This window comes from Hipposideros armiger, unplaced genomic scaffold (genome assembly GCF_001890085.2).
Source record: "Hipposideros armiger isolate ML-2016 unplaced genomic scaffold, ASM189008v1 scaffold_967, whole genome shotgun sequence".
Taxonomy (NCBI): Eukaryota; Metazoa; Chordata; class Mammalia; order Chiroptera; family Hipposideridae; genus Hipposideros; species Hipposideros armiger.
Genome location: NW_017732317.1, coordinates 254873 through 282553, shown reverse-complemented (window position 1 = coordinate 282553; position 27681 = coordinate 254873). Strand labels below are relative to the sequence as shown.

At 55.7% G+C, this 27681-nt stretch overlaps 1 protein-coding gene across 17 annotated transcripts in view; it reads right to left on the bottom strand.

Annotated features, from left to right (window-relative positions):
• Nucleotides 1-27681, bottom strand: part of WNK2 (WNK lysine deficient protein kinase 2) — a 119454-nt gene that overhangs the window by 57658 nt on the left and 34115 nt on the right. For 6 of the 17 annotated variants that reach the window (XM_019630959.1, XM_019630961.1, XM_019630963.1 and 3 more), the window contains exons 3-19: nucleotides 27299-27471; nucleotides 26872-27092; nucleotides 25126-25283; nucleotides 22495-22583; nucleotides 20559-20778; nucleotides 14606-14891; nucleotides 11190-11392; nucleotides 9245-9376; nucleotides 8751-8939; nucleotides 6898-7449; nucleotides 4528-4821; nucleotides 3924-3973; nucleotides 2913-3084; nucleotides 2709-2825; nucleotides 2198-2368; nucleotides 1891-1936; nucleotides 1293-1412 (exon numbers count right to left, since the gene is read on the bottom strand). In XM_019630959.1, coding sequence (XP_019486504.1) covers nucleotides 1293-1412; nucleotides 1891-1936; nucleotides 2198-2368; nucleotides 2709-2825; nucleotides 2913-3084; nucleotides 3924-3973; nucleotides 4528-4821; nucleotides 6898-7449; nucleotides 8751-8939; nucleotides 9245-9376; nucleotides 11190-11392; nucleotides 14606-14891; nucleotides 20559-20778; nucleotides 22495-22583; nucleotides 25126-25283; nucleotides 26872-27092; nucleotides 27299-27471 — 3193 coding nt within the window. The remainder of the gene's footprint in view (nucleotides 1-1292; nucleotides 1413-1890; nucleotides 1937-2197; nucleotides 2369-2708; nucleotides 2826-2912; nucleotides 3085-3923; nucleotides 3974-4527; nucleotides 4822-6897; nucleotides 7450-8750; nucleotides 8940-9244; nucleotides 9377-11189; nucleotides 11393-14605; nucleotides 14892-20558; nucleotides 20779-22494; nucleotides 22584-25125; nucleotides 25284-26871; nucleotides 27093-27298; nucleotides 27472-27681) is intronic. The other 11 variants (XM_019630967.1, XM_019630960.1, XM_019630962.1 and 8 more) reach the window with 10 other exon arrangements.

Genomic DNA, 27681 nt, shown 5'->3' with positions numbered 1-27681 from the left:
TACCCTGTATTTTTCTCTACACACATATCTATCGTAACGTTTAATTTATAAATTAGGTGCAGCAAGAGATTAACAACAATAACATAATAGAACAGTTATAACAATATAATTAAAGTTATGTGAATGTGGTCTCTCAGCTAACTCGCACTAATTTCTTCTTCCTTCACAATTTCACGGATAGAAGGTTCTTTCTTACCATAGACCTTAGCAACCTCAGCATACAATCTTTAGTCTCTTATTAAGTAAAAAGCTTTCACCTTTTCACTTAAAGGAAGCACTTTACGGCTTCTCTCTGGCATATCCAAATCACCAGCATCACTACTCTTGCAATTTGGGGCTGCTATTAGGTAAAATAAGGGTGACTTGAGCACAAGCACAGAGATACCATGACAGTCCATCTGGTAACCAAGACGGCTACTAAAAGACTAAGGGCAGGGAGTGTCTACAGCATGGAAACGCTAGACAAAGGGAAGGAAGATTCATGTCCTCGACAGGAGGGAGCAGGACAGTGCAAGATGTCATCCCGCTACTCAGAACTTTGCAATTTAAAACTTGTGAATTGTTTATTTCTGGAATTTTCCATTTAATATTTTTGGATCACAGTTGACCACAGGCAACTACCCCACAGAAAATGAAAATGTGGGTAAGAACTACTGTATCATAAGTTAGGTCAAGTTATATAATCAGCAACATTTTCCTCCCAGCTCATAGGGAATTAAAGCTTAACTCTGTTTAAGTGATTATTTTCAGCATCCCAAGGAACCACAAAATCATGATTTAACCAACAGCCCCAAAGGGCAAGTTTGTTGGCATCTATCCATAGAGGTGTAGATCAACATCTGAGTGTCATTTTCCTTGGTGACAATTTAAAATCAGTCTTAGCACTCCCAGGGACTTTTCCACCCCACCCAAAAACAAGCAGGGTGTCCCTGCAGGTGGGCCGCAAAGAGGGTAGGGGTGGGGAGTTAGGAGTTTCGAGACGACACTGGTAAGAAAGAGCAAGGGCAGAACCCTTTCAGCACACACCTGTCCTCAGCACAGGGGACCAGCAAGCCCAGGCCTGAGTGCTGCCTTGGCTTGGCCATTTGGTAGGAACCCTGCCGGCTGCTGGGGCTTTGGGACGACCCTGCGGGGCAAGGCCTTTGCACTTCACTGTGCTGTGCACATGGGCTGGCCAATGAACCAAGTCCAGGAAAGCCAGGCTGAGGGCCACAGGGTGATTCAGGGTGACACGCAGGACAGAGGAGCAGTGTGGGGTTACTGAGAAGGCCTGGGGTGCTGGCTGCTCCTACCTGGGCTGGCTTCTGGCTGCAGGGAACTCAGAGGAAGTGAAGGTGAAGATTCGGGGGCCTCGGCCGCTGGGTGTTCGGCCACTGGACAGATGATAAACCACCTCTTCCCAGTGTGCAGGACTAAGGATAGGACAGAAACAGCTTGTGAGAGTGAGTGCTTTCCTCCCGGGCCAGCATGGCCCTTGCTACAGGCACAACACCTGCCACAGGAGGGTTTAGGAAATTCGTCTCCCACCGGTGAGGGGGTATGCACCCTACTAAGGGCTCCTTGCTGGCCGCTGGAGGCCCTCCCAAGCACCCCCAGCATGGGCTGAGTTCTCAAGACACCCAAGGTAAAACAGGGAAGGGATACTGCTGGCCAAGGGACCAGCAGGCAAAGGCAAGTCCACAGCTGGGCCAGACAGAGTGGCCATCCTGGGGAGGTGGGGAGATGCTCACCGCATGCCCCAACAACCCTCCAATGTGATTGCCAAACCCCCTAACAATATGCTCAGTGGGGCTCTTGTCAAATGCCTGCTGGGAGACAGAACAGACGACAGAAACGCCTCTTCCGAAGCAAGCCTCTGAGGGTGTGGTGTGGCCCAAGGGGCAGACGTACCATTCTGCTGATACACCGGGGCATTGGCTTGGGATTGGCGACTCTCCTGAGGGAGGTAAAGGGCCAGAAATCAGCAGGCTGTGTGCACCGAGAACTGGGAGCACATCGCGGCCCCCAAACATACCAGGGCCTCGGAGATTTGGCGTTTCCAACTGAACGGAGGTGCCCACCTCCCGGCCGCATCCCCCAGTGCTGAATAGCCTGCGGCTCCTGCAGCAGGCACGTGATGTCCCAGCGTTGCTCTCAGAGCCTGCAGCTGGGGGCAAGCCAGGCCCTGGCCCTCCTGGGGCCCTGCAGCCCCACTCACCTCCCCTGCGCCCAGGCCACAGGTGCCGAGAGGCGGCGGGCTGGCCCCAGGGTCGGAGCCACGGTCCGCATCTGTGTCCTCGCTAAGCATGTCCTCCGCCTTGTCCATGACATCCTTCATCTGCTCAATGAACGTCTCCCGCTCAGCCTGCAGGATGAAGTCGTGCTCCACCTGCAAGAGCACACCAGCCCTGCTGTGGGAATGCGCTGCGGCCTGCCCAGTCTTCCCCGACTGGTCTCCCTGACTTCTGCTCCGAACTAAACCCCAAAGGTGAGACACGGCCAGGGAGCCTGGGCCCCGAGCCCAGGACTGCAAAGGTCAGCAGGAACACCTACGGCTTGAGAAGCGGGCCCGCCAGGTGACAGGCCAGCACAGCTGGATGATGGGGAAGGCTGGCCCAAACATTCCCCTCAGCGAGGGTGGCAGCCGAGTGCCCGAGGGACACAGAGGAGACAGCCTCACCAACCAGGGGGAAGTCACTGACACCCGACCCAGCAGGACCCTCACTTACCATGTAGGTGGCGATCTCGTCGGGCGCGTCCCCATCCAGGTCAAACTTGAATGTCACCATCTTGTGGTTGTGCGTCTCCAGCTGGCACTCCACCATCTTGTCACCCGTGTTGCACACCTACGGGACACTGGAGCAGTGAGACCAGAGAGGAGGCCACACCCAGCCATCCCTGCGCCCACCGGCCTGCCACGCCGGGCTCCTCACATTCAAGATGGTCAGCCGGGGACGGTTAGCCCTCTCCTGGCGGGAGCGCGTGCGTGTGGACCTGCGGTGATGTTTTCGGGTAGACTTGCCTTCCAGCTTCCCCCCACCAAACGCACCCTCACAGCTGTCACTCAGCTCCCTTCCAGAAGTGACATCGGAACCTCCATAGCTGCTGGAAAAACAAGAACGTTACCGAGCCCACAGAAATGACCTGCAAGATGGCCTCACATGAGAAGCTTGGCTTTTCAGGAAACAGCTGGAAGCTCTAGTGTCTGGGTGTGCTCAGCGGGAAGACCTATGACCAGCAGAGAAACCCCCGAACCTGTAGCCCCTTCTCCCCCCCCTGGATGGCACTGAGATTGTGGGGGACACATGGGCTTTCTGACCTGAAACCTGGGTTCTGTTAGCCTCCTGACCTGTGAAGCAGCCAACCTGCTTATGGTAAACGTCAGGATTAAGAAACAATCGTCTCCTTTCCCTATCTATGCAACAGCAATGGGAACATGCCAACCATGTGGGGCTGCTGCAAGACCTGAGGATAGTGTGCAGAGCGGGAAGCTTGGTGCTGACTCACCCAGAAGGTGGGACACAGGGCCACTTCCTACAACCAATTCCCTGCCCAACACATGTCCCTTGACTGGGAGACTACAGGCACCCAGCAGCGGAGGCACCAGGACAGAGGTATGGGCTGGACTCTGCCCTGTCTTCCCAGTATTCCCCCATCTCCTGGACCTACTGACTCTCCATTCTAGAACACTCTCGGCACCACAGACCAGTGCCAGCGCTCAGAACACAGCTGGAAGCATCTGACAACAACTACATTTTAACGAGTGGTGACAAAGACCCCAGAGGAGCTCCCTAAGGTTCCACCAGGTCAGGGTTGGAACTGGGAATGTTGTTGGAAGCCTTGACATGTGAGGGCAGAGTGAGGCAGGATCCCTGTGACTCGGCAGCAGGCAGGGTCAGTTGGCATATGGGCCCATGTCATCCCCAGCCCAGCTGAACCATTACCTCTCACAGCTCTGCAGGAGACCGGGCTGCTTGTCCTGTAAGGCCTGCTCCTGCAATAAAACCATGGAAAGGAAGATGGGTCACAGTGGCTCCACCACGGCACAGCCACAGGCAGCCGGCTATCTCCCTACCTCCGCGGCCCAGCCCGCTGCCCGCTCCCTTCTGACTGTAGCAAGTATAACAGGCAGGGCGGCGGGTGTGAGGGCTTTTATCTTGTTGGAGCCAAGTGGATACCTAGAAGCTGGGGCCCTCCCCTTTTCAAACACGCTAACCCACTCTGATCATCCCTATGAGGGAGCACACGCACCCAGGAAGGCTTGTTGCAGAGGCCTTCCCATCACCTCTGAGGGAAAGCACTCTAAATCCATGTGTAAAAATCACGCCTTCCACCTGGATGTGCATTTAAGGAGAGTGTGATGCAGCGGCAGAGCAAGGCAGGTAAGAATGGCACCCGTGGCTGTCCTGGGGCGCAAGCTTCCACCTTCCCCAGTGCAACCCGACTTCAAGGGCTGAGACCCAAGGTCACAAGGGGAGCTGCCGTGATGCTTGGGCCAGGTATCGGGGTGACATGCTGGATGCCTAGCCCTATGGGGAGGGCACACACCTCAGGGACCGGCTCTACCGTCAGCTGGACAGCTGGGCAGGGGCTGGAGATCCCAGGCCCACTGGGCAGTGGCAGGTTAGAAGGCGGCAGGAGCACAGTGGTCTGGACGGGCAAGCTTTGAGCAGCAGCCGCTATCACGGGGGTCAGGGAGCTGGGGAGCTGCGGCAAGAGCTCAGGGGCAGCAGGCGGCACTATTTCCGGCAGAGGCGGGGACAGGATGGCAGCTGGAGCGGGCACCGTGTGGACCTGGGCGCTGATGTCCACGGTATATGGAGGTGGGTGACCAAGCAGGACCTAGGGACACAGAGGACAGGGATGCAAATCGGGGTGCCCTCACCATCCCTGAGGGACCCTGGCATCCTGTCGCAATGCAGGTCCTTCCCTATCCAGGCAGGTGAGCACACCTGGGGTGCAGGTGTCAAGGTGTCCTTCTCCGATGCGCTCACGCCCCCCACAGGCAAGGCCTGGCCTCGGAGAACGTTTGCGCAGTTAGCAGACACAAATAAGAACAGGCACTCCTGAGTCCCCACTTGTGTAAAATCTAACCTAAAACACCTTCACTTATGCACCTCTGGCTGAGTCAGGCTGAAAAGCTGTAAGTGTGGTCACTCAACACCAACACAGGGCCTGGACCACATGCTGCCCCAATTCCTGCCTCCTACGGAGGAGGCCCCAGATCTTGGCCTCCTATGGGGCAACCTGGGAGGCTGGACTGACTCCTTACTGTTTCCTCTTTAAAAGCTATCGGCAGAAAGGCTAACAGGCAGGAGGACCCCAGCCTGAAAATGAAAAGGCAGGAGACTCCATCCTGCCTCAGTTCGGGGTTGAAGTCAGAAACAGAACAACCTGCCGCTGGGCCTGCTGGCACGAGACTGGTCAGCCACAGGAAAGCCCGTGGGGCAGCCAGCCCAGCCCATCAATAACGCCCAGACCCTCCACAGGCCAGGCAGTTGGGAGGCCCCTGGGCCTGGCCAGTGACCTCTGAGTGCACAGTGCCTTCTCCAGCCACAGGCTGAGCAAACAACCCAGTGCCAATGTCGTTCCAGGCCAACGTGGGCAGCAAGTGTCCAGGCCCTGACAAGGCAGGCCTCCAAGCGGGCCTCAGCTTTCCCCAGACGGCCCTGACCCATGAGTGGGCATTACTCTAAGTGACGGGCTGTCCAGGCGCTCGTTCAGTCAGGACACAGTGGGGCTGGTGTGCCTCCTCACATTCGTGTTTAAACAACAGAAACCATCCTTTCCTTCTCCTAATACAAAACCTTTCTGGGAAGACAGCAAGAGGCACGTCCAGGAGCATCTACATACACTCAGAACATGGAGTCTTAGGCTGGAGTAAGTGCCCATGAGCTGGGGGCACCTGGCACCCTGGAAAGGTGTGGAATGAATCTTCCTAATAGAATCCAAAGGGGTTGTGATCCCCACCTTACAAAGGAGGAACCTGACCTTTAAAAGGCAAAGGACGGTGCCCATGGGCACAGGACTGTTGAGGTTTAGAGCCAGTGTGGGGCCAGGTGAGGGGTGCCCAGGTGACAGGCTCACCGGGTAAGAGGCCCACCCCACGTGAGAAGCCCTGAGGTGGAAGGGCGCCCAGTTGAGAGCCCCCTCAGGTAGGAGGGTCCCCTGGTAAGAGTGAGAGGCCTCAATACCACTCCTCTCCTCACAGAGGCTGGATAACAGCCCTGGCACTCTAAAACACGTGCGGGCTGTGTAGAGCCACCACAAGGTTAGCCCATCCAGCAGGGCAAGTGACCGTTCCCCTTCATGTCAGCCTGGCAAACTGCCCCAGATCCCCACCTGACTGGGACATCATCCTTGTCTGCCATGACTACCTTGGAACCAGCAGCCACATGCCCCCAGCACTGCCCGGCCCACGACTGATAGAACCCCCACCCCGCCATTCCCAGAACCCTGGTGCCCCATTTCCTGGCTGCTGACATGGGGGTTAACCACCTGCCTCATTTTGACAGGTGACAAAAGACAGGCAGTGTGAGCCTTCCCAGTACCCATGGAGGGGCTGACATAGCCGCAAGGAGCTGACAAGGGGCTGACATAGCTGCCAGGCCCCTCCTAGGTGAGGGCAGGTAGTGTGACTCCCAGCATGGCTGGGACTCCCCACAAGCAGCTGGAACCTATGGCCAACCTGATTCCCACAGCTCCTGACACATGCCAGGAGTAGGAGGAGGCAGCAGACATCGCCACACTGGGTGAGAAGCCAAGGCTGCGGGACTGTGGTGCCTGCTCGTCTGGACCCGCTCTGCCCGCGCCCCCCAGCCAAGATGCTAAGGAGCAGAGGCCTGCCGACCCCTCGCAACTCTGGGTACCAAGGGGTCTCCCAGTGCCAAGTGAGCAGGCCCCCAGCAGGTAGATTACCTGGCTCCCCACCCCAGCAGCAGGAGCAGTCTGCTCAGGTAGGTCGGTAATGCTTGACTGGTGGGGCTGTGGCAGCGTGGGGGGTGCTGGATGCAGAGGGGTGGCCCTCAGGGTCTGTGCAGTGTGGAGGGGAGAAGGCGGGACGTCGCTGGGCACTATCTGTGGAAAGGCTGCCTGGTACACGGGCTGGGCCGGGAGCTGGGCCACAGCAGGATGAATGGACAGGGCAGCCATGCCCTGTGGGGCCACAGCCAGCAGAGGGATGGCAGTGGCGGTGGCTGCCACGTTTGGCAAAATGGTCCGGCATGGCATGGCCAGAGGTGCCCCGGCAGGGTGGGGCAGCTTGACTGCCTGCAGAGGCAGGGCCGGTGACGCGGGCAGAGGGGCGGCGGTGTTGAGTGGGAGGCTTGGCAAGATGACGGCCGGAGAGAAATACTGAGAAGGGGGAGGCACAGCGGGCCCACTGGCAGCCGGCAGGTCGGGGAGGGCTGCAGGGAGGCTGTCGACTGTGGCCAGCGGAGCGACGGGGGGGATGACAGGAAGTGGAGGCATCTGAAAGAGACATGAGTATGTCAGCCTCACTGGGGCTCAGCCCCACCGGAGGCACACCTGCCCCGGGCAAGAACAGCCACACCCCCCCGCAGGTTCTGCCTGAGACACGTTCATGCAGCTGCTGCCAAAGGAACTCAAATGAACATCCAATTTAAATGGAACCAGGTCCACGACACGTTCAACCAGAGACGGGAAGGCAGGAGGCTCAGAGGGCGGTGGGCGTGGGAATGACCTGGGAGAGCCCCCTTCAGCACCACCATAGAGGGACCCATGGTGGCTCCAAGGATGGCAGAGGCAGCTCAGATACAAGCAGTCACAGCAGTGACCACAGGCTTCACAGTTTTGGCATGTTTTCATTCATAACAGCTAGGATGGTGACAGCCACCAGACAGGGCCCAAACATCTGAAATTACTTTGCCTGGTTCTCCCTAATCTGTATAAATTCACACTGAGACCAAATTCCCTGGCGGGAATGCATTTCATTGAGTCCCTGCTGCTGGCCGTGACACTCAGGACACTCAGCCTGGAGGAAGGCGTCTCCCACAGTGGAAGCTTCCAAACCTTCCATGTCGGTTTTCCATTCTGGAGACTCCCAGTATCTGACTTTATGGATTCCATGCTTCAAACACTTCAGCAGATTTTCTGACAGTTCTCGCTCCAAAATTAAGCCTTTCTGGCAGGCACATGAGCATCACATAAGTGCCTTTGTGCAATTATAAGGCAACGAAAATGTGCAAATCGACTTCTGTGTATTTGAAAAGCCACTAACTGCCATGACCACCCATGAGCAAGGCAGTGGTTTCACTGGACAATGAAAGTGACTCTAACACAACATGACGAGGACAGTCCAGGTGATGGGGAACAGCTGACAGGTAAGACCTTCTAGGTAGTGGGGTGAACCACAGGGACACTCGCACCCTCCTCATGAAGCAGCACTTCTATCACTGTCCCGAGACACGCTGTGACGAGACCCATGAGGCGAAAGACATCCCCATGACCATCGATGGCATTAGCCTGGACAACGGCACCCAAAGACCAACCATGTGGTCTTAAGTGTCACTGGTTACAAAATGCACCCCACCCCCCACCAACCCCCCAAGAAGCCATGGTCAGCATGGCCTCAAAGGACAGACAGTGACTGTAGATCCTGTAGCTCTGTGCTAACAGCTCTGCCCTGGCTCCTCCAGCCTGACTCTGGGGTAAACCTAGCCCGTCCCGGATACACCAGAGAGACACACAGGGCAGGTGGGCACCACAGCCCTACTGTGGGAGGAGGATGAAGGACATGAGTGGGGAGGTACCTGCGGAGGGACTTGAGCAAGTGGCTGCAAGGGCACTGGTGGCATCTGGAGGGGCTTCAGCTGAGCAGGGGCCACCTGGGAGGTTGGAGCCAGGTACGGAGGCAGGTGGGGGGGCACTGGCTGGAGGGGGCCCACGGGCTGCGGGGCCAGGACCTGTTGCATGGGTGCTGGCTGGGCCAGCGGAGGAGGCTGCAGGGAGACAGAGGGCTTCTCTTAGACCAGCATCCTGCTGAGAGATGCCCCAGGTGCTTAGAGATGACAGAAAATCAATGAGCACGTGCGCACGCACACACCCACCCAGCCGGAGCCCAGGACATGCAGATCTGGGAGAATCGTCGTGTGTGAACAGGGCCCCTCCTACTGCTCATGGGTCCACAGCCACAAAAGACCCGTCCCAATGCACACCGGCATCCGGGCCTAGGCCAGCCAACACAGATGGTCAGGGCAGACTGAGGCACCAATGGCGGCCATAGGGTGGGGCAGCCTGCACTCACCTGGTGGCCAGAGGGCATAGGCTGGCCTGGGCCAGTCGGCACGGGAGTGAAGCTCATGGCCGGTTCCGGGAAATGCTGCTGTGGCAGTGGAGCTCGGGTGAGGGGCGGGATGGGGCCCACCGACACACCAGGCTGCAGAGAGCACCAGGGGTCACGGTCAGCAGCTGCCCTGAAGACTCCCACCCAGCCATGCGCATGACAGCTGCAGGGACCCATCTCTCACTTCCCATGCCCACAGTCCCGCCAGGAACGCTTTTCCTAAGAACATGAATCAGCAGAAGCAAGGTGTGGTGGCCCCTAAGCCGAGAAAGGCCACAATTCATAACCAGAGAACATTCTGGAACATCGGCTCCACAGAATATTATGCAACCATGAGAAAAGATCATTATAAGGGCTTTGTGAAGCTGTGTAGACACACTTGTTATGTCACTCACTGAGGAAAAGATACAAATAAATGCACGTGCTCCTTGTCTATAGTACCATACAACACACATACATGTGACACGGTCACAGAAAACAGAAACATGTGCACAAACTGCGGGGCAGCACCAGATGGAGGGGTGTTCCAGAGCCGGGGTCTCCAGTGACTCGGCCACTGGGAGAGAAATAGGGCCACAAATGTGAGCCCTCACGTGTGGACACAAGAGGTCCCAGAAGAGGTGCTCTGCTCCCAAGCCCTTTCCTCCACTGGGTCCCCGGGGCGGCTCACCATGGTAACCCTTCGCAGGAGTCCTGGGTGAGCCCTCGGGACCTCCTCCAGGCCCCACTCTCTGTCCAAGATGTAAACAGGCACGATGGGGGAAAGCGCCTCGGCCAGGCGTCTGGCCAGCCAGCCCCAACCTCCCTGTCTGGGAGCGGAAAATGGAATAGGCCAGGTGCTGCCAGGATGGATGGAGAGCACCCTGTGGGAAGGGGACACCTGACATGGCCTGGAAAGGACATTCCAGCTCATCTCCAGCACAGGTGAACCCAAAAATAAGAAACACCACTGAGCAGCTTTTTTCCTCAAAGCTGTTCCCGCCATTCAAAACTGTATTTCACTTCATTTCATGAAGCGAGCAAAACTGCAAATGCAAATTGCCAATGAGTCCTGGACTCTGATCAGCAGAGGGAAACACTTCAACTGCTTTTCCAGAGGGACTTTCTGAGCCAGATCAGACAACAGGGGAGGGAAGAGAGAGTGAGGTGGCTGGAGAGACTGCAGTGACCCAAAGGCAGCATGCGAGTGAGAGCCCAGGACACCGGAGCCCGAGGAAGGCAGCTGGTTCCTTGGGCAGAGGCACCCAGCCCTGACCTGCTGTAGGGCCTCAGGAGTCAAACTCTGTCTCTGGACCCCACTCCACTGCCTGCCTCGAGGCCAACTTCTCTGACTGCTTGGGGATGCAAAGCAAACAACTGTTTTCCTTTTTTGGAGTGAAAAACAAATCGGAATCAAAAAACAAATGCCAAATGTGGCCCTCTCATCTAACCATTTCCACTTCGTTTATTAGGCTCACACATTATCCCACAGGCGTAAGCATGAGGCCCTTTCAATCCTGCTTCTCAAACATCAGGGAAAATGTTTCTCACCATTCGGCATCATCCACACCTCTAAATTTTAACAGCCGCCTCCTACCTGGCGGAGAGGTGCCACCTTCAGGGAAGCTGGACAGACAAAAATCAAAGGTTTCATTACTATAAATGATGCCTTTCTGCCACTTTGCACGGCTCTGAGAGTGGGACTCTGGCAGCTTATCACAGCTTCGCAAGCACTGGGTGTCAAATGGGCTGTTTGTTTTCTCACCAGGCAGGTCTCTCAGGGTAGGTTACAGGCCGTTACTGAGAAAGATGGACCTCCAGAGGGCCTGCTTTTGCATGGCTGGGAACTGACCACAGGCCAGTAAAGCCTGGATGACCCATCACAGACTGCACCAGGGTCTCTGGCTCGAGGGCCAAGCTGACTCACCGCGACGGAAGGCTGGTAGGCGCCCAGCGAGGGCAGGCTACGTGGCAGGGCTGGCCCATCACTCATGCTCACCGGGGGACTGCACACGCTCTGGGCAGTGGGTGGCGCCGTGTCCACCAGCGAGCCCAGCACCACGCTCTGCTGGCTGCTCTGCGAGTCCGAGTACACAGTGGAGCCCTGGCCGCTGTCAAACGTGCTGTCGGCTGGGGAGGACAAAGGCACGGCTCAGAGGGGCACCCCAAACGACACTCCCACGGCATTCTACACAAGACTCGGGGGAAGCAAACGTGGGCTCACACACGAACGCTTGGCTCGTCTGTATGTTTTCTTCTACAAAACAAAGACTCGGTTATGTTTCCCAATCACGTAAGTACTGAATGTGGGTTATTTTAAAGTCAACTAGAGAGCAGTGTGGGGACTAACTGTACCACCCAGAGATGACCCCAGTGGCCTGCCTACACTGCCTGACACCTTGGGGGGACGGGTGGCACGCCCCGTGGGTCACCTGGACCCCAGGGGCACCTTGCACAGGCCTCGTAGGCAGGACAGCTGCTTAGACGGGGACCTCACGTAGCACCTGACCTGTACTTGACAGTGACCCTCATTCTGCTCATCACAAGAGCAAGGGGTCTTGGGAGGCCAAAGGAATGCCCAAGTTAGAAAAAGCTCCAGTCACATGGAAGAAATAGTTCTCAACTGTGTTTTATGGGGGGAGCACCTTTATTCACTGTGACAAAGAGCCTGAAGCAGGAAGATCTGGGTCCAAATCCGGCCTCTCACATCACAGGCCAGGTCTAACTTGGTTGAAAAAAGGGGCTGACAAGGCCCCCACACCAGAGAGAGACCGTGAGAGGGAACCCAGAGGCCCCACAGCCTCACCCAGTCTGCCCAGCATGGCCAGCGAAAAGCGGCCACAGTGGAGAGCGGCCACAGGACAGGACCTGCACAGCCCACAGGCTCGTCTGACCAAATGCACCGGGGAAGGCAGGTCACCTGTGTGGTCCTGCGAGTAAAGAGTGACAAACAAAAACCTACTTGAAATGGCACATCTGGTTTACTGCTTCCAGGTTCTAAAGCTATACAAACAGTATGATTTGTCACTTATGAACACCAAGCTATTCCTACAGGGAGCCACCTTTCAGAGTCTCAGCATAATGTCCTTTTGCAACTTAAATAACTAGAATAAAAGGGAATCTTGTCAGTTTTGCACTAAAATAATTTTTCCCCAGGGCTGATCAGAACTTATTTTAACCACGGAAGACATAAGAATGCTGAGATTTGACTGTGCAAAACCAATTAGACAAATGGCTCTGGTTTTTAATGAGGTGTCTGGTAGTGATCTCCACTGACACAGAGAGAGGAGAGAGAGAAGCAGAGACAGAGAGGGGAGAGAGACAGACAGACAGAGAAAGACACAGAGACGAGAGTGTGCTTGCACGAGACAGAAGCACAGACACAAAAACAGAAACAGAGACAGAGAGAGACAGAGTGAATGCATGAGAATGGGTACAGACCTGACAAATTTCACATAAACCAACTCTAACTGTACATCTAATATTTAAAATATTTTAAGTGGACATATTATTTGTATAATTAAAACTTGATTTTAAAAATTGCTTTTACACCTACTGACAAATTACATTCTTGTAGTCTTCAGGTGCTAGACCAGGCCCCTCATTGGACTGTGGTGGGCAGTTAACAGAAAATGTAATGGAGACTCATAAAATGTGCTGTTTGCTGATCCTTCCAGCATGAATGTGCCTGTGTTTGCCCACCTTGTTACCTAAAGCCAGGTCCCTTCTCTCATGACGTGTGCTGCCTGGCATCCCCATCAGTTTACCCTTATGCAGCACAGCGTAACCAGCCATCCACGGCGCTGTGGCCAGAGGGATACCTGCGCACAGGCCTTCTGTCCGCATCCAGCAGGGTGCTGAGTGGTGGGTGCCATGGCTGTGGCATAGATGCAGGTGTGCGTGCGTGCGGCGTGCGTTGTGTATACGTGTGTATACGTGCCTGTGAGCATGGGCGTGTCAGTAATCACATGCATGCTCTTTCTGGAAGAAGGTACAGCTAAGGGACAGGTAACATCAGTGGCCTCCAGGGAGGAATATTAACTGGCTTTTGCTGTTCACTGTCTTGCACTTTTTGAATTTTATATAATGTGAATATGTTACTTATTTTAAAGAAATTACAATAAATGGGTTAAAACACTTTATCCATAAAACATTTACTTCTCATGGCAGGGAAGTGTGGCCACTACATTAAGTGTGCAGAGCCCTTCTGAGCTGGAAGGAAGGGTCTGCATGCGGACAGAATGACCACCCTGAACTGAACTCATCTGCTGAGCCCGCTCTCTCTACACAGAGGGTCAAACCTGGATCATGACCTCTGACCACAGCAGGGCCTATTCTCGGTCCAGACTGTCTCTCCAAAGTGCAACAAAGGAAATGTTTTAATTCCTGTCCTAGAAATTATTCGACCAACAGTTACATTTTTAAAGTGTGCAGTGCTTTTTCCTACAAAAAGTTTATGCTCTTTAATTAATATTTTTAGTTTATCAGAAAATGGAAACACGATGATGCAGCGATTTTATTCTCCAGAGCAAACTTGAGCAGGCTGGAAGGAAGTAAACATTAAGTAAATGGTCTCCAAGTGACGGCCAGCCACTGCTTTTAATTGAAATAGCCTACTTTGAAGAACGTTCAGCTACTTGAATGATACATGAAGGATGCGCCTATTAAGCAAATTAAGCATACTATTTCCGTCTCTCCACATGAACAATTGGAAACAGTGGCCTGGGTAGGCTGCTCAGCTCTGCATGCTTTTCTCAGATAGAAGGAACAGGCCACGGCCTCTATCCTTAGCTCATAACTGCATTTGGGGACACTGAGGGCAAAAGAGGATACATTTCTGCTAGACTTGCAGACGAAACTAGGTTCTGTCTTCCGGGGCTCTGAGATGAAGCTAGGTACAAAGTGGTCCGACCCCCATCAGCAACACTCCCCAGGAAATGGACAAAAGATCGCAAAGGTTCGGCACTACAAGGGAGATAATCTTGGGGATGGACACTCCTGGAAACAAAGGTCACAGCAGCATGACTGCTCCACCTGCGGCCAATGCCAACCCCAAACAAAGGTGTCCTGGCACAGGCACCCCATGTGACTGGGACTAACATCCTCCAGGCAGGTGAGCAGCCAAATGAGCCGCTGCGTCCCTGCTGGCTCGGGGCACAGGAGGTCCTAGGTCTGCCTGCACATTTGTCCCCACCTGTCCTGAAAGGGGAGCCTTAAACCCCTCTGGTGAGATCTCTGCAACATCAGGGATGCTCCTGACGGCCCCCTGGAGAATGCCTGCTCACATCAATGGCAAACGCTGATAGGGTACCCAGGGCAGGCACGGCAGACAGTGGTACTCACAGGCCAGGGAGGTGGCGCTGGCCAGCAGCACGGTGGGGAGAAGGTGCTGGTCAGCCTCAGGCTCCTCAGGCTCCAGCAGCCCGGCCTGTGCGTGGTAGGTCACCTGGACTTGCAGGGGCACGGCATGTGGGCCCCTGGCCTTGTCAGGGCTGCCTGGCTCCCGCTGCTCCTGGGGCTGCAGCGCTGGCCAGATCCTTTCCCGCCGCCACTGGATCAGTGCCACGCGGTCACGGATGGACTTGGCCACGATCTTCACGTCGCTCTCGTGGAAGAACCCCGACTCAATCTGCAAAGGGAGTCACTTGTCATTACTGGGACTGTCCCCGCCCATGCGTCCCACTGCTGGGCCCATCCTGCCTCCTGCACTGCCACCTCTGGATCATGCAGTTTCTGCTGAAAAGCCCCTCCTCAGGGACCCTCACCCCCGTTTTTCAGGGATGCCTTCCCCATCCCATAAGGAAATACCCTCCAGTCATTGACTATAAATCCACAGGGAGAGTGCCATCTGAACCTGCACTGGCCTAGCTCAAGGGACAACCCCTGGGGCAACGATGACACAGCAGGGGCTCTTAACATGGGCTGGGTAAGGGAAAGGGAACCCTAATCTGCCTCTCACCCTGGAACAGCCCATCAGCTGGGCCCTGGGGGCTTCCCGGAGCCTCCTGCCCAGGCTGCCCAAAGGTAGCAAGGAGGTCCTGGCCAAATCCGTGTTTTCGGGGACAAAGACAAGGATCCACAGCCCTTGCTGTCCTCAGCATTCTTTGAGAAGTCACGGGGCCCAGGAAAGAGGAACATTGGATAACTTGAGACCAGGAAGGTGTGAATCGTGCCTGGCCAAATTCTGAACCTGATTTATCCAACAGAGTATTTGAGAGCATGTGTAAAGGAGCCGAGGCTCCCCAGGACATGTGATGGCTCTCTCCAAGTATATTCATGGCCAAATCACAGGACAGTGGAAGGAAGCCAGGCTGCTCTCCATCACCATGGCATCCCCACGTGGAAAGAGAGAAAACCAGAGAAGGGGCCTTGCAGTGCTGGTCGGGAGCTGTGTGAACTTGCAGTTTTCAATGCACAACAGGCAAATACACGCAGATGTCGACACACATGTGTGCATACAGCATAGCATGTGCACAGTACGCAGGTGTCTTCTGAACCGATCATTGAGAGCAACCACAACCAACAGCACCAGGACATGCCATTAAGAGCACGGGCGGGCCGGCCGAGTGGCGCATTGGTTAAGTAAGAGCTGGCTTGGGACGCCAGAGGGCCCCGGTTCGGATCCCACATATGAGGGCCAGTGACACTGCCCTCCACAGCTAAGATGCTGAACAACAGCTCAACCTGGAGCTGGGCTGCCGTGAGTCGCCTGCGACGGCGTAGGCTGCAGCCCCTGTGGCAGTGGGTTGCCATGGGCTACCGTGTGTAGCCAGCAGCCAGCGTGAGCGGTCAGCAGCCGCAGTGAGTGGCCGTCCAGAAGTCAGAGACTGATCTGTCTCGCCCGGGAAGAGGACAGTGATGGTGCCAACTTGGGCCAGTGGAGCAATGTCCTCCACAACTAGACTGTAGAACAAAAGGACAGCAACTTGTCTGTTCCCCTTCCCCCAATCCCCCAATAAAAATCTTTAAAAAAAAAAAAAAAAGAAAGAAAAGAGGGCGGGCTCCCCATGAAACAGCGGGTGTAGGTCAGCAAGGAGAGGACAAGGGGGCCCGGACATCAGCTTGTGCCAGAAAGTAAGGATGTGCTTTGGAGAATGACAGCCATGCAGCAAGACAGAGCCAGCGCCCTGGGCCGCCCACTGGCGAAACCTGACATTCTGAACATCAAAATACACAGTGACACCACAATGGTTTGACAGACGTATCCACAAATGCACACAAGAGGAACACAAGTGATCTATGGTGGCAAGAGTGATGGGTGTCATTGCCAGTACAAGGTTACACAAAGGGGAACACGTCTTTGCATTCTGTCTCTCCCTCTTTCTGCCTCCATCTCGGTATCTGCTCAGTCTCTCTCTCTCTCTCTGTCTGTCTCAGTACCCCTGTCTCTGCCTCTATCATTCTCTCTCTTTGTGTCTCTCCCTCCTGTGGATCGCCTGCATCATAAGCACACCTGTGGAATAACCCACCTGGCTGGGAACTAAGACTCCCACCAGCAGCCAGGTGAGTGTGGACACCGACCCTCGGCCCCGGTCAGCCCCGGCCGCACCTCATGAGAGGCTCTGAGTACAAAATGCCTTTTAAGCCACTGCTGGTTCCTGACCTTGGAAACTGGGGGAGGCCATGTGTGCACAGTGCGGGGTTGGGTCACTTGCTGCATGCACAGTGACATGTAAATCACCACTTGGCACAGATAACCTACTGAATAAAACCAAGCCATGAGTGCAGAGACAGAAATAAATGGAAAATTTGGTGAAATGGACATTTGCATAGTTCCAAGGTACCTCCCACAAAAGTTACTAATTATGACTGCATTTGGAGACCCCCCGGCAGGCACCCCAAAACCACGTGATCACAGGACGCATCCTTGGTGAGCTGGCCTGCACCCAGTATTCCTGCAGACACACTGATGGATGGAGAGGGAGCTGAGTGAGGTGGCTGATGCACCCCTGATCCGTGCTCTGGCCCTGAAGGCTCCACTGGGCCACTGGGGGTCCTGAGTGGGGCTGGGATGCCCCCGGGTCTGACTGCTCGGGCGGCTATGTAGGAAAGTCCTTCCTTATCTATGAGAAGCTGACAGCATATTCAGGTTCACGGGGCATCAGGCTGCGATATCATCTCAAACTGTTCTTTGTCACACATTTGCAACATTTCTGTAAGTTTGCGATTACTTTACTTCAAAAACTCATTTCAGAAGACAACTCTAACAGAATGAACCATGCTGAAACCCAGGCCCTGGCAGGCTCAGCCCAGGACGGCAGAAGTGTGAGCAGGGCCAGCAATGTCACCAGGGTAAGAGTAAGGGGCTGAGCCTGAGGTCAACACTGCCTGCCACCCAGCGGGGCCCACGCAGCCACCTGAGCAAAGGCCGCTCACACGTGCTCCTGCTATTTTTGGCCCATGACCCATTTTTCCTTCTGTCTCCCCCCAGCAATCCTCTCCAAGGTGTTTCTTCTATTTTTTCCCAAACAGGGAAGGATTTTGCCACATTCTGTGCCACACTGAAATGTCCCATTATCTGGAGGCTGTGAAGGCAGAGGAAGGGCTGGCACCTCAAACTCAAGAACCCCCGGGGCTGGGCCCCAGCCTTTCTTCCCTCCCCTGCGGGTCCACATCGAGGGGACACCTCCAGATCGAAGGCAGCCCAGGCCCCAGAGAACCCATCCTTCCGTCAGCCCCCAGGACCTCGTGTTCTGACCCCGGCCTACGCACACTACCCTCCAAACCCCACGTTCCTGCCTACAATCCTGCTGAGGGGTAACTTCAGATGTGGATGTAGAAGAGAAGCTGCCCGTCTGCCTCCCTCCCACCCTCAGGCGGCCTCATCAAGTTCTGGAACATCTTCCAAACCCAACACTCACTGACAGCGGCGACTAAGCACAAGGCAGCCCAGACACCGTTCCAGGTGCCCAGACCCACGGCATGGTGACACCCTGTGCTCTCACTGAGTTTCCTTGTGAAGTTGCCTTCCGTTTATGACAACTGACACTAGTGTTTCATTCATGGTCCTCTCTGTTACTTTAAGTTCTGAAGACGTATGTATGCTGAGTTACATACAGCTGGGGATAAGTGACCACCTGCAGAGCAACTCCAGGAGTGAGCCTCCTCAGGGGCCTGGTGCTCGGCCCAGGGATGGCCAGGAGGGGCCCAGGGAGAAGGAGGGCCCCGGACCCTGGTGTCCCCGGGACCCAACACCAACCACAAGGCCCAGGCAGGAGCCAGGAACAGCAGCCAAGTGCGATGAAGACCCCGCTGGGGGACCACAGCCACTTTCGGCTCATCACAGCCAGCTCAAAGGCGCTGGACTTCTTCTGTTTTCTCAGCATATGGTCGGAACACGTTGTTTCATTTTTATTCTTTACCTGAACACAGTCATATGCCTTCTTCTGCATGGGCACTGCACTGCACAGAGGACGAGAAGGGAGAGACACTGGGCCCAGAGCCCCCACTGTGATCCAGAGACACCATCTGCCCGCCAGTGCAGCCAAGTGCCAGGGTCTGGTGAGGACGCGCCTGGGGGCAGGCAGCTGTGCGACAGGAGGGGATAGGCATCCAGGTTGAGATCAGTCTTCTAGGGAGTGGGGGGCAGGTCCCAGGAAAGTGACTGAATCCAAGACCCTGAGTCAGAGGCAGCTGGGTGGCTGAGGCACAGATGGCGCTGGGCAGCGCCACCATGTGGAACCCCTCTGTGTCAACACCCGTTGTCCTCCTGGGACTGCATACTTGACCCCATATGGCTCCCACTAAAGCCCGAATCCCTTCCGGGGCAGGAAGGCTCCCTGGAGCCCTCACAGCCACAGGGCAGGCAATGCTCTAGGGGGACAGGAACTCTGCCGGCCACCTGTGCTTCCAGAGCTGCTGCCTCAGCATCCCAGAAGGGCATGCCCCCCTCTGCCCCAGGGACCCACCTTATCTTCACAAGGGGCTGTTACCCTCCACCCGTCACCTGGTCAGCATGTTCTACTGGCCAGGTCCCCCAGCCCCCGAGGTCCCTCCAGGACATTCTACACATGACCTGCACCCTGGAACCTTGGCTCACAGGCTACAGCCCTGCATGCCCCCTCACTCGTTACTTATGTTTGTACTTTAAGTTTCAGCAGGAAGCAGGAAGAGACCGTGATGTCACAGCACAAGGAGAAATGGCAGTGCTATGTTCACAGGACTGCCATGCTGGTAATTATCTTAACGCAACTCCCAGTAAATACACAGCAATTCAACAGCGCACCAGGGAAGGTCAGTGGAATATCACCTGCTTCCAGCAGACGTGTCTGTTTCTGGGCCCAGGGATGTTGCTGGCAGCTGGGAAGGTGTGAGATGGTCCTGACCCGGGCTTTGGGCCATCCGCAGGAGCATCACGCCCACTTGCACATGCCCGGCACAGCAGAGGCACAGGCCGCTGTCCAGGCGAAGGCAGGGCCTGCTGGCCGTGCACTCCTGCTCCATCCCGCTCAGACCTGCTCCACTGCCCATACCTAGCCCCCGGATCCCTCGCCCGCCATGTGCCTGGGGCTCCTACTCCTATGTGGTTTAGTAGCCAGCCTCTGTTTCCTCATCTGAGCAGGGCCTGGAGAACTAGCAGGTGGATGTGCTGCCCACAGAGCCTGCACAGGCGGCCTCCCGCCACCGTTCCCTCCACCCTCCAGCACCATGGTCCACTTCCTACTCTTAAAGCCCACCTGGGCCCAGGGAGTCCAGCTGTGGAGAATGCCGGCCGTACCCTTGTGACTATGCACACTTTTGATAGATGTGCTATGGTCAGTAAAGCATTCATTTAGAAAAAGAGGAAAAGGGGCGTGCCCTTTGTATAGTTATGACAGCATAGCAAGTGCTCATTCTCCTGTAATGAGCATGTTGATTTTTACTTCTGCTTAGTATCCCAGTAAAAATCAGTGTCTCATTACTTTCTCACATTCCCCTTTCTCCCTCTGCCACACTGAACACCCCCACACTCCTGCTCCACTGGGCCTTCTGGACCACAATGCCTCTCAAAAACAAAGTAAAACAGATGCAAACTCAAAAGCCTACATTTACACAAAGCAGCAAGAAGCTGGCCAAAAGGGCCTTTCTCTGCACCATTCCTGAGTGGATGCCCAGTGTCTGGGCAGTGCAGGAATTCCCATCTATGCTGTCCTCAGAGATGCACTTGATGAACAGTCCTCTTCCAGACCACCCTCTTGCCAGGACCATGCACCCTTTCTGAATTTGTTCTAATCTTTGGAAGCCACAGGCTTGCAAAGCACATGCCACGATTTGCCACAGCCCACCCACCACCCACAGCAAGCGAGCACTGAGTTACCATCTCCTGAGCCACGTCGTCCGGCGTCTCCCTTTCCAGGTCGAAGGTAAACTCTATGGCCCCATTGTCCTTGGGTTTGCCCTTCAGTTTCTTGGGGTCCTCGACCCAGAGCCTCAGGGCAATGGTGGACTTCCTGCCATGGTCTTCCTCGGCCAGCTCCACCCTCACGCCGGTGTCCTCCGCGAAGAAGGCGTGGCTGAGCAAGTCCTTGATCTCATACCTGGGGAGAGGGAGGCTGAGGGGCACACCTGCTGGGAAAGCCTGAACACAGGTGCTGGGGCCATGAACCACTCAGCTGCCTCTAGTAAGTTCTCTGACTACTTACTACCTGTTGGGCAGGCTCTGCCCTACAAGGGAAACACAATAGTTTACATGTGCATTCCCTAACTCCCGGGGGAGGAAAAAATACTCCTGCCACATCTCACTGGTAGTGTTTAAGACTTTTCTCTGATTATAAAATGAAAACATGCTCATGGTGAGAGACTCAGGGAATCCAGAAAAGAATTTCAAGCCAGGCTCTGCTATACAGGCATAGGCCTGCTGAGGGGCAGGTGAACTCAGTCATCACAAGAATACCTGGCTCCAGGTAAGACTGAACTGGATCCAATTTCATTTTCAGGGGGATTTTGGGAGGCTCCTCAGGACAGGAAAGGTGTGGCTACTGGATGTTGCCACGGTAACCACATTAGGCAAACACTAGTTTAGTTCCTGTTCCCAGCACAAAAGGATCCATGCATTATCCCAAGCCTGGCTTCCTCCCAGGGTCAAATCTGTGGTCACAGTGGGCTATGAGCTCCAGTGGCCCAACCCCTGTGGACAGCTACCTCAAAATGAAAGGGGGACAGCCTCGTAAGGTGACTCTCAGCAAGGTTGACAAACGCTATAGGGCCACTGGGGAGGGGCCAAGGTCATGGCCCCTAGGGAGAATCAGAGGTTGGTCAAGGCCCCTGCGGGGATGGGATGAAGGGCAAGGTCATGGCCCTGGGCGCTCTGTAGGTCTTGGACTGGAAGGTGGTTCACAGGGTCTACTCTGAGGATTCTTTGGCTCTGTGTGGTTTTTCCTGTACTTTTCTGATATGGGTTATATTTCACAAGTGTCCAGTATTTTCCCTTAAAGAATAAATCCTGCAGGGGGCAGGAAAGAAGGCCCAGGAATCAGGACAGGGATCCTGCCTTTGAGATGATGGCTGTGGGAAAGGACAGTCATCAACGCTGGGGACAGTGACCAGGGTGGCCATGTGCTGGGTGTGCACGGGCCAGGAGGGCACAGGGGGGAGAGGAAGAAGTGAGGAGAGAGGAGGGGGAGGAAAGGGGAGGGTGGGGGATGGGCAGGAGAGGAAGGGCAGTGGGTAGAAAGAAGAGAGGAGGTGGGAGGGAAATAGGGAGGAAGGAGCAGGGCTCAGAACACACACCCCGTTTCCTGGCAGACCAGCTGAGGAAGGAGGGGCCCTGACCACCCAAGGAGGTGGGAGCTGGTTTTGGTGGCATCTCTGACTTGAACATGATAACCTGCAGAAGGGTTTGGGATGGGTCAATCATAGGTGCATGGAATATGCAGCCTGGAGTTGAGAAGAGAGGGCAGGAAGAGATAAATCAGGGAGCCCAGGCATGGGGGTGTCCAACAGGCCAAGGGAATGGATGGGCCCACCAGGGACAACACAGAGAAAAGGCAACAAGGGGCAGAGCGAGGCTCCAGGAGCCCCCTTGCTCCAGGCTGGGTGGGCAAGAAGCAGCCAGCAAAGGAGGGAAGGGGCTCGAGGACAGTCCCCAAAGTCAGGGAGCATGTTCCAGGGGCTGCCCACTGACTGCCCAGCGAGCTTGCTGGCACCCAGCATTACCATGGCCTACAGCAGCCACCTCACAAAGCTCTTTGCAGGCCCGTTGGAAAGAATTCAGTGGGAGAAACACCCTAGCTGCAGTGCCGCCAGGAACTCACCTCTCCTCCTTGTTTTTGCAGATGCACTCTCCAATAATCTCCTTGATTTCTGGATCATGCACTTTCTCAAAGCTGGCCGGCTTGATGCCCTGAAGGTGAGATGAGCAGAGTCACCTGACACAGAAGTGGTCTCTCCAAGGGATCTGTTTCCTGCCCACCTCACACTAACCCCTGTAGAAGAACAGGCAGGAAGTGCAGAGGTTTGGGGGATAGGTGGGCTGTAGCAGTTGGGTCTGGAAAAGAGAGACTGGGGGATACGCGCACACTCTGCTGATAGAGGAGGTGGGTGGGGGCAAAGTGGACCGTCCAAGGCCACACCAGGCCAGCCAGGGCTTCCAGTGCCATCTGGAGGGTCTCAGAGGCTGGAGGAGGAACTGCCCCCCCATAAGGCCGGCCTTTCTCACCACATCCCCTGGTCAAGGGTGCTGAGGGCACTATCTGTGGTCACTACTGCTGGCTGAGGGCCACCAAAGACTCTGGCCCCCTCACGGCCACAGCGGAATTGACTTCCAAGGCCTGGTAGCTGGAAGGTTCTGCAAATGATCCATCATGCAGTTCCGCAGCTAGTGGCCAGGCCAGCTGACATCAGGCAAGGGGTGCCAGGGTGTGGCCCAGCATCCACACTGACCAGAGACCCAGCAGATGCCAGCTGCTCAGCCCTGTGGTCATGGCAAGAGGGGAGCAGAACCAGCAGACAGAGGAATTCCAGGAGAAGCAAGGGTCAGACCACAGGGTTTATTTGTAATCTGATGAGAGAGGGGGTTGCCTGAGGGGCACCTGGTTTTTAAACACTTTAAACACACTGAGGGTTCAACTATCCACATTCTTCCTCCTTCAACAAGATTCTGCCTTCAAAGGCCTGTCTTGATTTCTTTTTTAATGTACACAATGGGCAGCATACATTTCCCCACAATGAGGGAGGGTAGGAAAGGGGAGTACCATCCATAGTGCATGGGCAGACTTGGGAGCACAGGACCCCCGCGACTCCCACAAACCCAGGTGTGGCCCCACTGTACCCACCAAACCCCTGGTCCCCAGGACCTGTGCCCGTAACCAGTGGGGGTCATGTTGTGTCCCATGAGCGGAGAAGTCTGCAGGAGACCGAACCCTGGGCTTTACGAGCAGCCGAGGGTTCCCCTTGGAGATGAGTGAGACCCCAGTGCCTTCCCACTGAAGCCAACCAGAAAAGAGGTTTAATTATGCCAGGAGGAAGGGCCGGGGTGCCTACGGGGCAGGTGGTCTGAGAAACTACAAACACAGATAAGTGTGCACACGCTGTCACTTAAATCTCTGACAGACTGAGGCCCCCAAAGCCAGTGAAGAATATGACAGACGAACAAGCTGCTGTTCTGAAGGAGCTCCTGCATTTGGGCTCAGAAACATAGTCAGGGCAGTGGAAAGCCAAGGGCACAGTGACCCCACCAGACCCTGGGTCAGGGGCTGGAGCAGCAAATGTGTGGGTGCACAGTGAGTGAGGGGCCAGCAGGAGCACACGGGTGTCACTGAACAAAGAACACTGAGGATCAGGGAACACTCCCATCTGGTTTCCTCAGGGAGGCAGGGCGGGGCTGAGCCAGGCTTTGCCCAAACCAGCACAAAACCAAAGCAACACAGGAGCCTTGGGACCCCAGCCATGTCCTGTTTCCTGGGGCCTAAACAGGAGCGGTGGAGCTGCTGGGAGAACCAGGGTGGCTGAGGAGCACGCGCCCCAGGGCGCAGTCCATGTCACCCCAGGCCAGCAGATGAACCAGAACAAGGGTCTTCAGGCTGCCCCTCCCGTACCCCAGCACTAGTACCTCCAAACCTGCCAGTGAAGCCCTAAGCTCCCTCGGGTCCTCCCAATGCCCTGGAGGACACCGTCCACACCTCTCTCCTGCCGGCACCACCAGAAGCTGCACACCTATCTATGGGTCTATAACCCACACCCACAAGTGCCACCAGCCAAGGACCCTGCCCTCCCATCTCTCAGCCTCAGCAGCACACAGGAGGAACTTAGACTGAACAAGTGACCGCTAACTTACAATTAATAACCAAAGCAGAGAGACAGGCTGTGACCTTGAGGGAGGGCTCAGGGAGAAGGGCAGGACGAGGGCAGTGCCCTGGGTGGCAATAACCAGGCTCCTCATGCACAAGTAATGAGGGCACACCAGGGTCTAGAGTGACACAGCCAAGACATGTAGGCCATGGGGCCAAGCACTGCGGGCGCAGACAGGTGGTAACGGACTGGGGCCCAGGAAAGCCACAGTCCAGCTGCCCCACCTGGGACGCTCCCTCTGTGTTCCCCACCAAGCAGGACAGCTACAAAGTGAGTACAGGATGACCTGTCCGATCAAATTTAGGGACATACTGGAAGACAGAGAAGCCAACAGACCCCAGAGTGGCCCAGATGAGGGGTTCTGAGGACAGGGGGCCTGGGTACCTGGCGGGGCCCTAGCCTTGCTGCACTGGGAGGCCCTGATGACAGCCTCCAGGCACACCCCTAACACCCACTTATTATTATTGTTGTGTGGCTTCCACCCCCATCTGTGAAATGGCCTCGTCCCCACCCTCACAGGGTCGCTGTGAGGATTTCCCAAAGGCACAGGGAATCCCGCTGGGATGCACAGCCCCGCGCAGTGGCTGGGTACTCACACAGGTGACCTTCCGGTAGATCTGGGCGGCATTCTGGCACTCTGAGTAGGGGTACTCCGAGGTGGCCATCTCCAGCATGCACATCCCAAAGGCGTAGACATCCACGGACTCGTCGTAGTGCTCCTCATACATCTCAGGTGCCATGAACTCAGGGGTACCTGTGCCCGGGAGCAAGGCGCAGGGCCAGCGGTCATTGGCCCAGAAGGTCCCAGGACCCCTCAGAGCCCCAGGCCTCCTCCCCCATCCACATGCCATGCCATCAGTCCTGAAATCCTGATTCAAACAGGAGTGGCTCCACGGACAAAAGTTCCAGAAAATTCCCCCTGGGCCCTCCTGATTCTGGGCTGCATCAGCCCACAGAGCTGGGAAACTGTTATTTCCCGGGAGAGGGTCAGTGCCTGAAAGGCTGAAGGAGCCGTTCGCCGAGGCAGAACCCCGGCCAGCACACCCCCACTCACCGACAGGAAGGCTGGAGCACCCAGAGCAGACAAAAACCTGGGTCACCACAGGACGGCTTAAATTGCAAAAATCCAGAAAGGCCCCAAACCTCCCCAGACAGGCACAGCACACAGCAGAGCATCAGGCAGCACAGACAATCGGGGGCAGCTGGGCAGGTGCACTTCACCTGACAAGTATCTGGGAGGTGTTAAGGTGGGAACTGCTCATGCATTCTAAGCACAAAAGGTTTTAAAATAATTCTGTCTGAATTTTTAAGGAAATGGAGACTTACGATAGGCTGAGTAAAATAAACAAAATATATGATGCGTGTATACACACTGACCTCACCTATTCAAAACCACAACACAAACCAAATGACTTGTCTGGCAGGTGGGCTTACGGCTGATTTTTCCTTTAGTTACACTGGTCTGGGTTTTCTACTTTTCCTGTAACAAACTTTTGCTTTAAAAATTACACAATTCTTGTATGAAAATAGGTCTACCTGAGTTTCTGTCGAGCAGAATACAAAGAAAAGGGGCACCCACTTCAGGGAGGCTGCTTTTAACTGCTCTGTTGACTTTGGAAGATTTTCACAATGTCCCAGTTTTTTAAAACAGCAGATGAAAAATAGCATGAACTATTGTGTTAATAAGCAAATGGGGGTCATCAAAATGTTTACACAGTCATCTCTGGGATGGCTTCCAGGGCACACCTGGAACCGTCGGCCCTGTACCACGCTGGCGCTTTCTCAATGTCCTGAACCCCATAAACAGCTGCTCTGCAGCCCCTCCAAGCGCTCTCTTTGCAAAGCTGGGAGGGCCTCCTGCCTGCGGCCTGGACCCCTGTGGACACAAGGGACCCCCTGTGTGCTATGACTCTGCCTGAGGCCAGCATAGGACACCAGACACTGTGGATGGCAGCTGCAGGCTAGGGCCCCACCCACAAGGGCTGCAGGGTGACTTCTCAGGAAAACAAGAAACACAGAGGCAAAAATGGCCAGTAAATGGGCATCCATACCAAATCCCTCGGCCCCCAGACCCGCCCACCCATCTGAAATCTTGCTCACTCCAGCCCAAACACCCTGGGGCTCCCTCCAGGCCTCAGGCCTGGGGGCCACCTTCCTACCGCTGACCAGCTCTGGCAGGACCAGCTGCAGAGCCCCTCTTCCCTGTCATCTGGGCCTCCTTCCTGTGGCCCCACAGCCACAGACTGGCCTCACCAGCTGACCACACAGCCAGGAACCCACATGGGCCAATGCAGGGCCACAGCATGGCTGAGGGGCTGAGGGCTGAGAAGACACAGGCATACCTATCACACTCTTGGCAAAGGACGCTCTCTTGAGGGTGGCCAGGCCCAGGTCGCCAATCTTCACGGAGCCGGTGGGCCCGGTGATAAAGATGTTGTCGCACTTGAGGTCCCGGTGGATGATGGGGGGTGTCCTGGTGTGCAGGAACAGCAGCCCCTTCAGGATCTGCCGGCACCAGCTGCGCAGCACCTTGGGCTTCATCACCTTGAACCGCTTCAGGTACCTGCGGGGGAGGGGGCATGGCTCACCGGCCACTTGTGTGGGGAGGGCTTCCCATTGTGGAGGCCATGTGCTCATCACCCAAACGGGGACACCTATGAGAGAGGGGTGCTAGCTTCACGCCAGCCAAGACTCCCTGGCACACGGGCCCCGCACCCTGGGCCAGGCCTATCCTGAGGCCCTGGATGGCCAGGCAGGCGGTGCACTCACGTCTTCAGGGTCCCCGAGGTCATCAGCTCAGTCACCAGCACGATGCACCGCTTGCCCTTGGCGCTGGACTCCCAGAAGTCATAGAAGCGCACGATGTTAGGGTGCTGTAGGCCCTTCAGCATCTCGGCCTCCTCCTTGAACCGCTGCCGCTCCAGCTTGGTGAGCTTCCGATCCTGCAGAGACACACAGTTAAGAGGGACACTGGCACAGCCTTCCCCAGGTGGGTGGTTTGGCAGGCCCAGCCAGGCGGCTCCCTCAGCTGCTTCTGCTCAGGCAGCACAACAGAGGGCAGGGCCAACCCGGGAGAGTCACACCCTGCATAGGAAGCTCAGCAAAGAGGTCTCCAGAAGCCAGAGACACCGCGAAACCCACCGCAGTGTTCA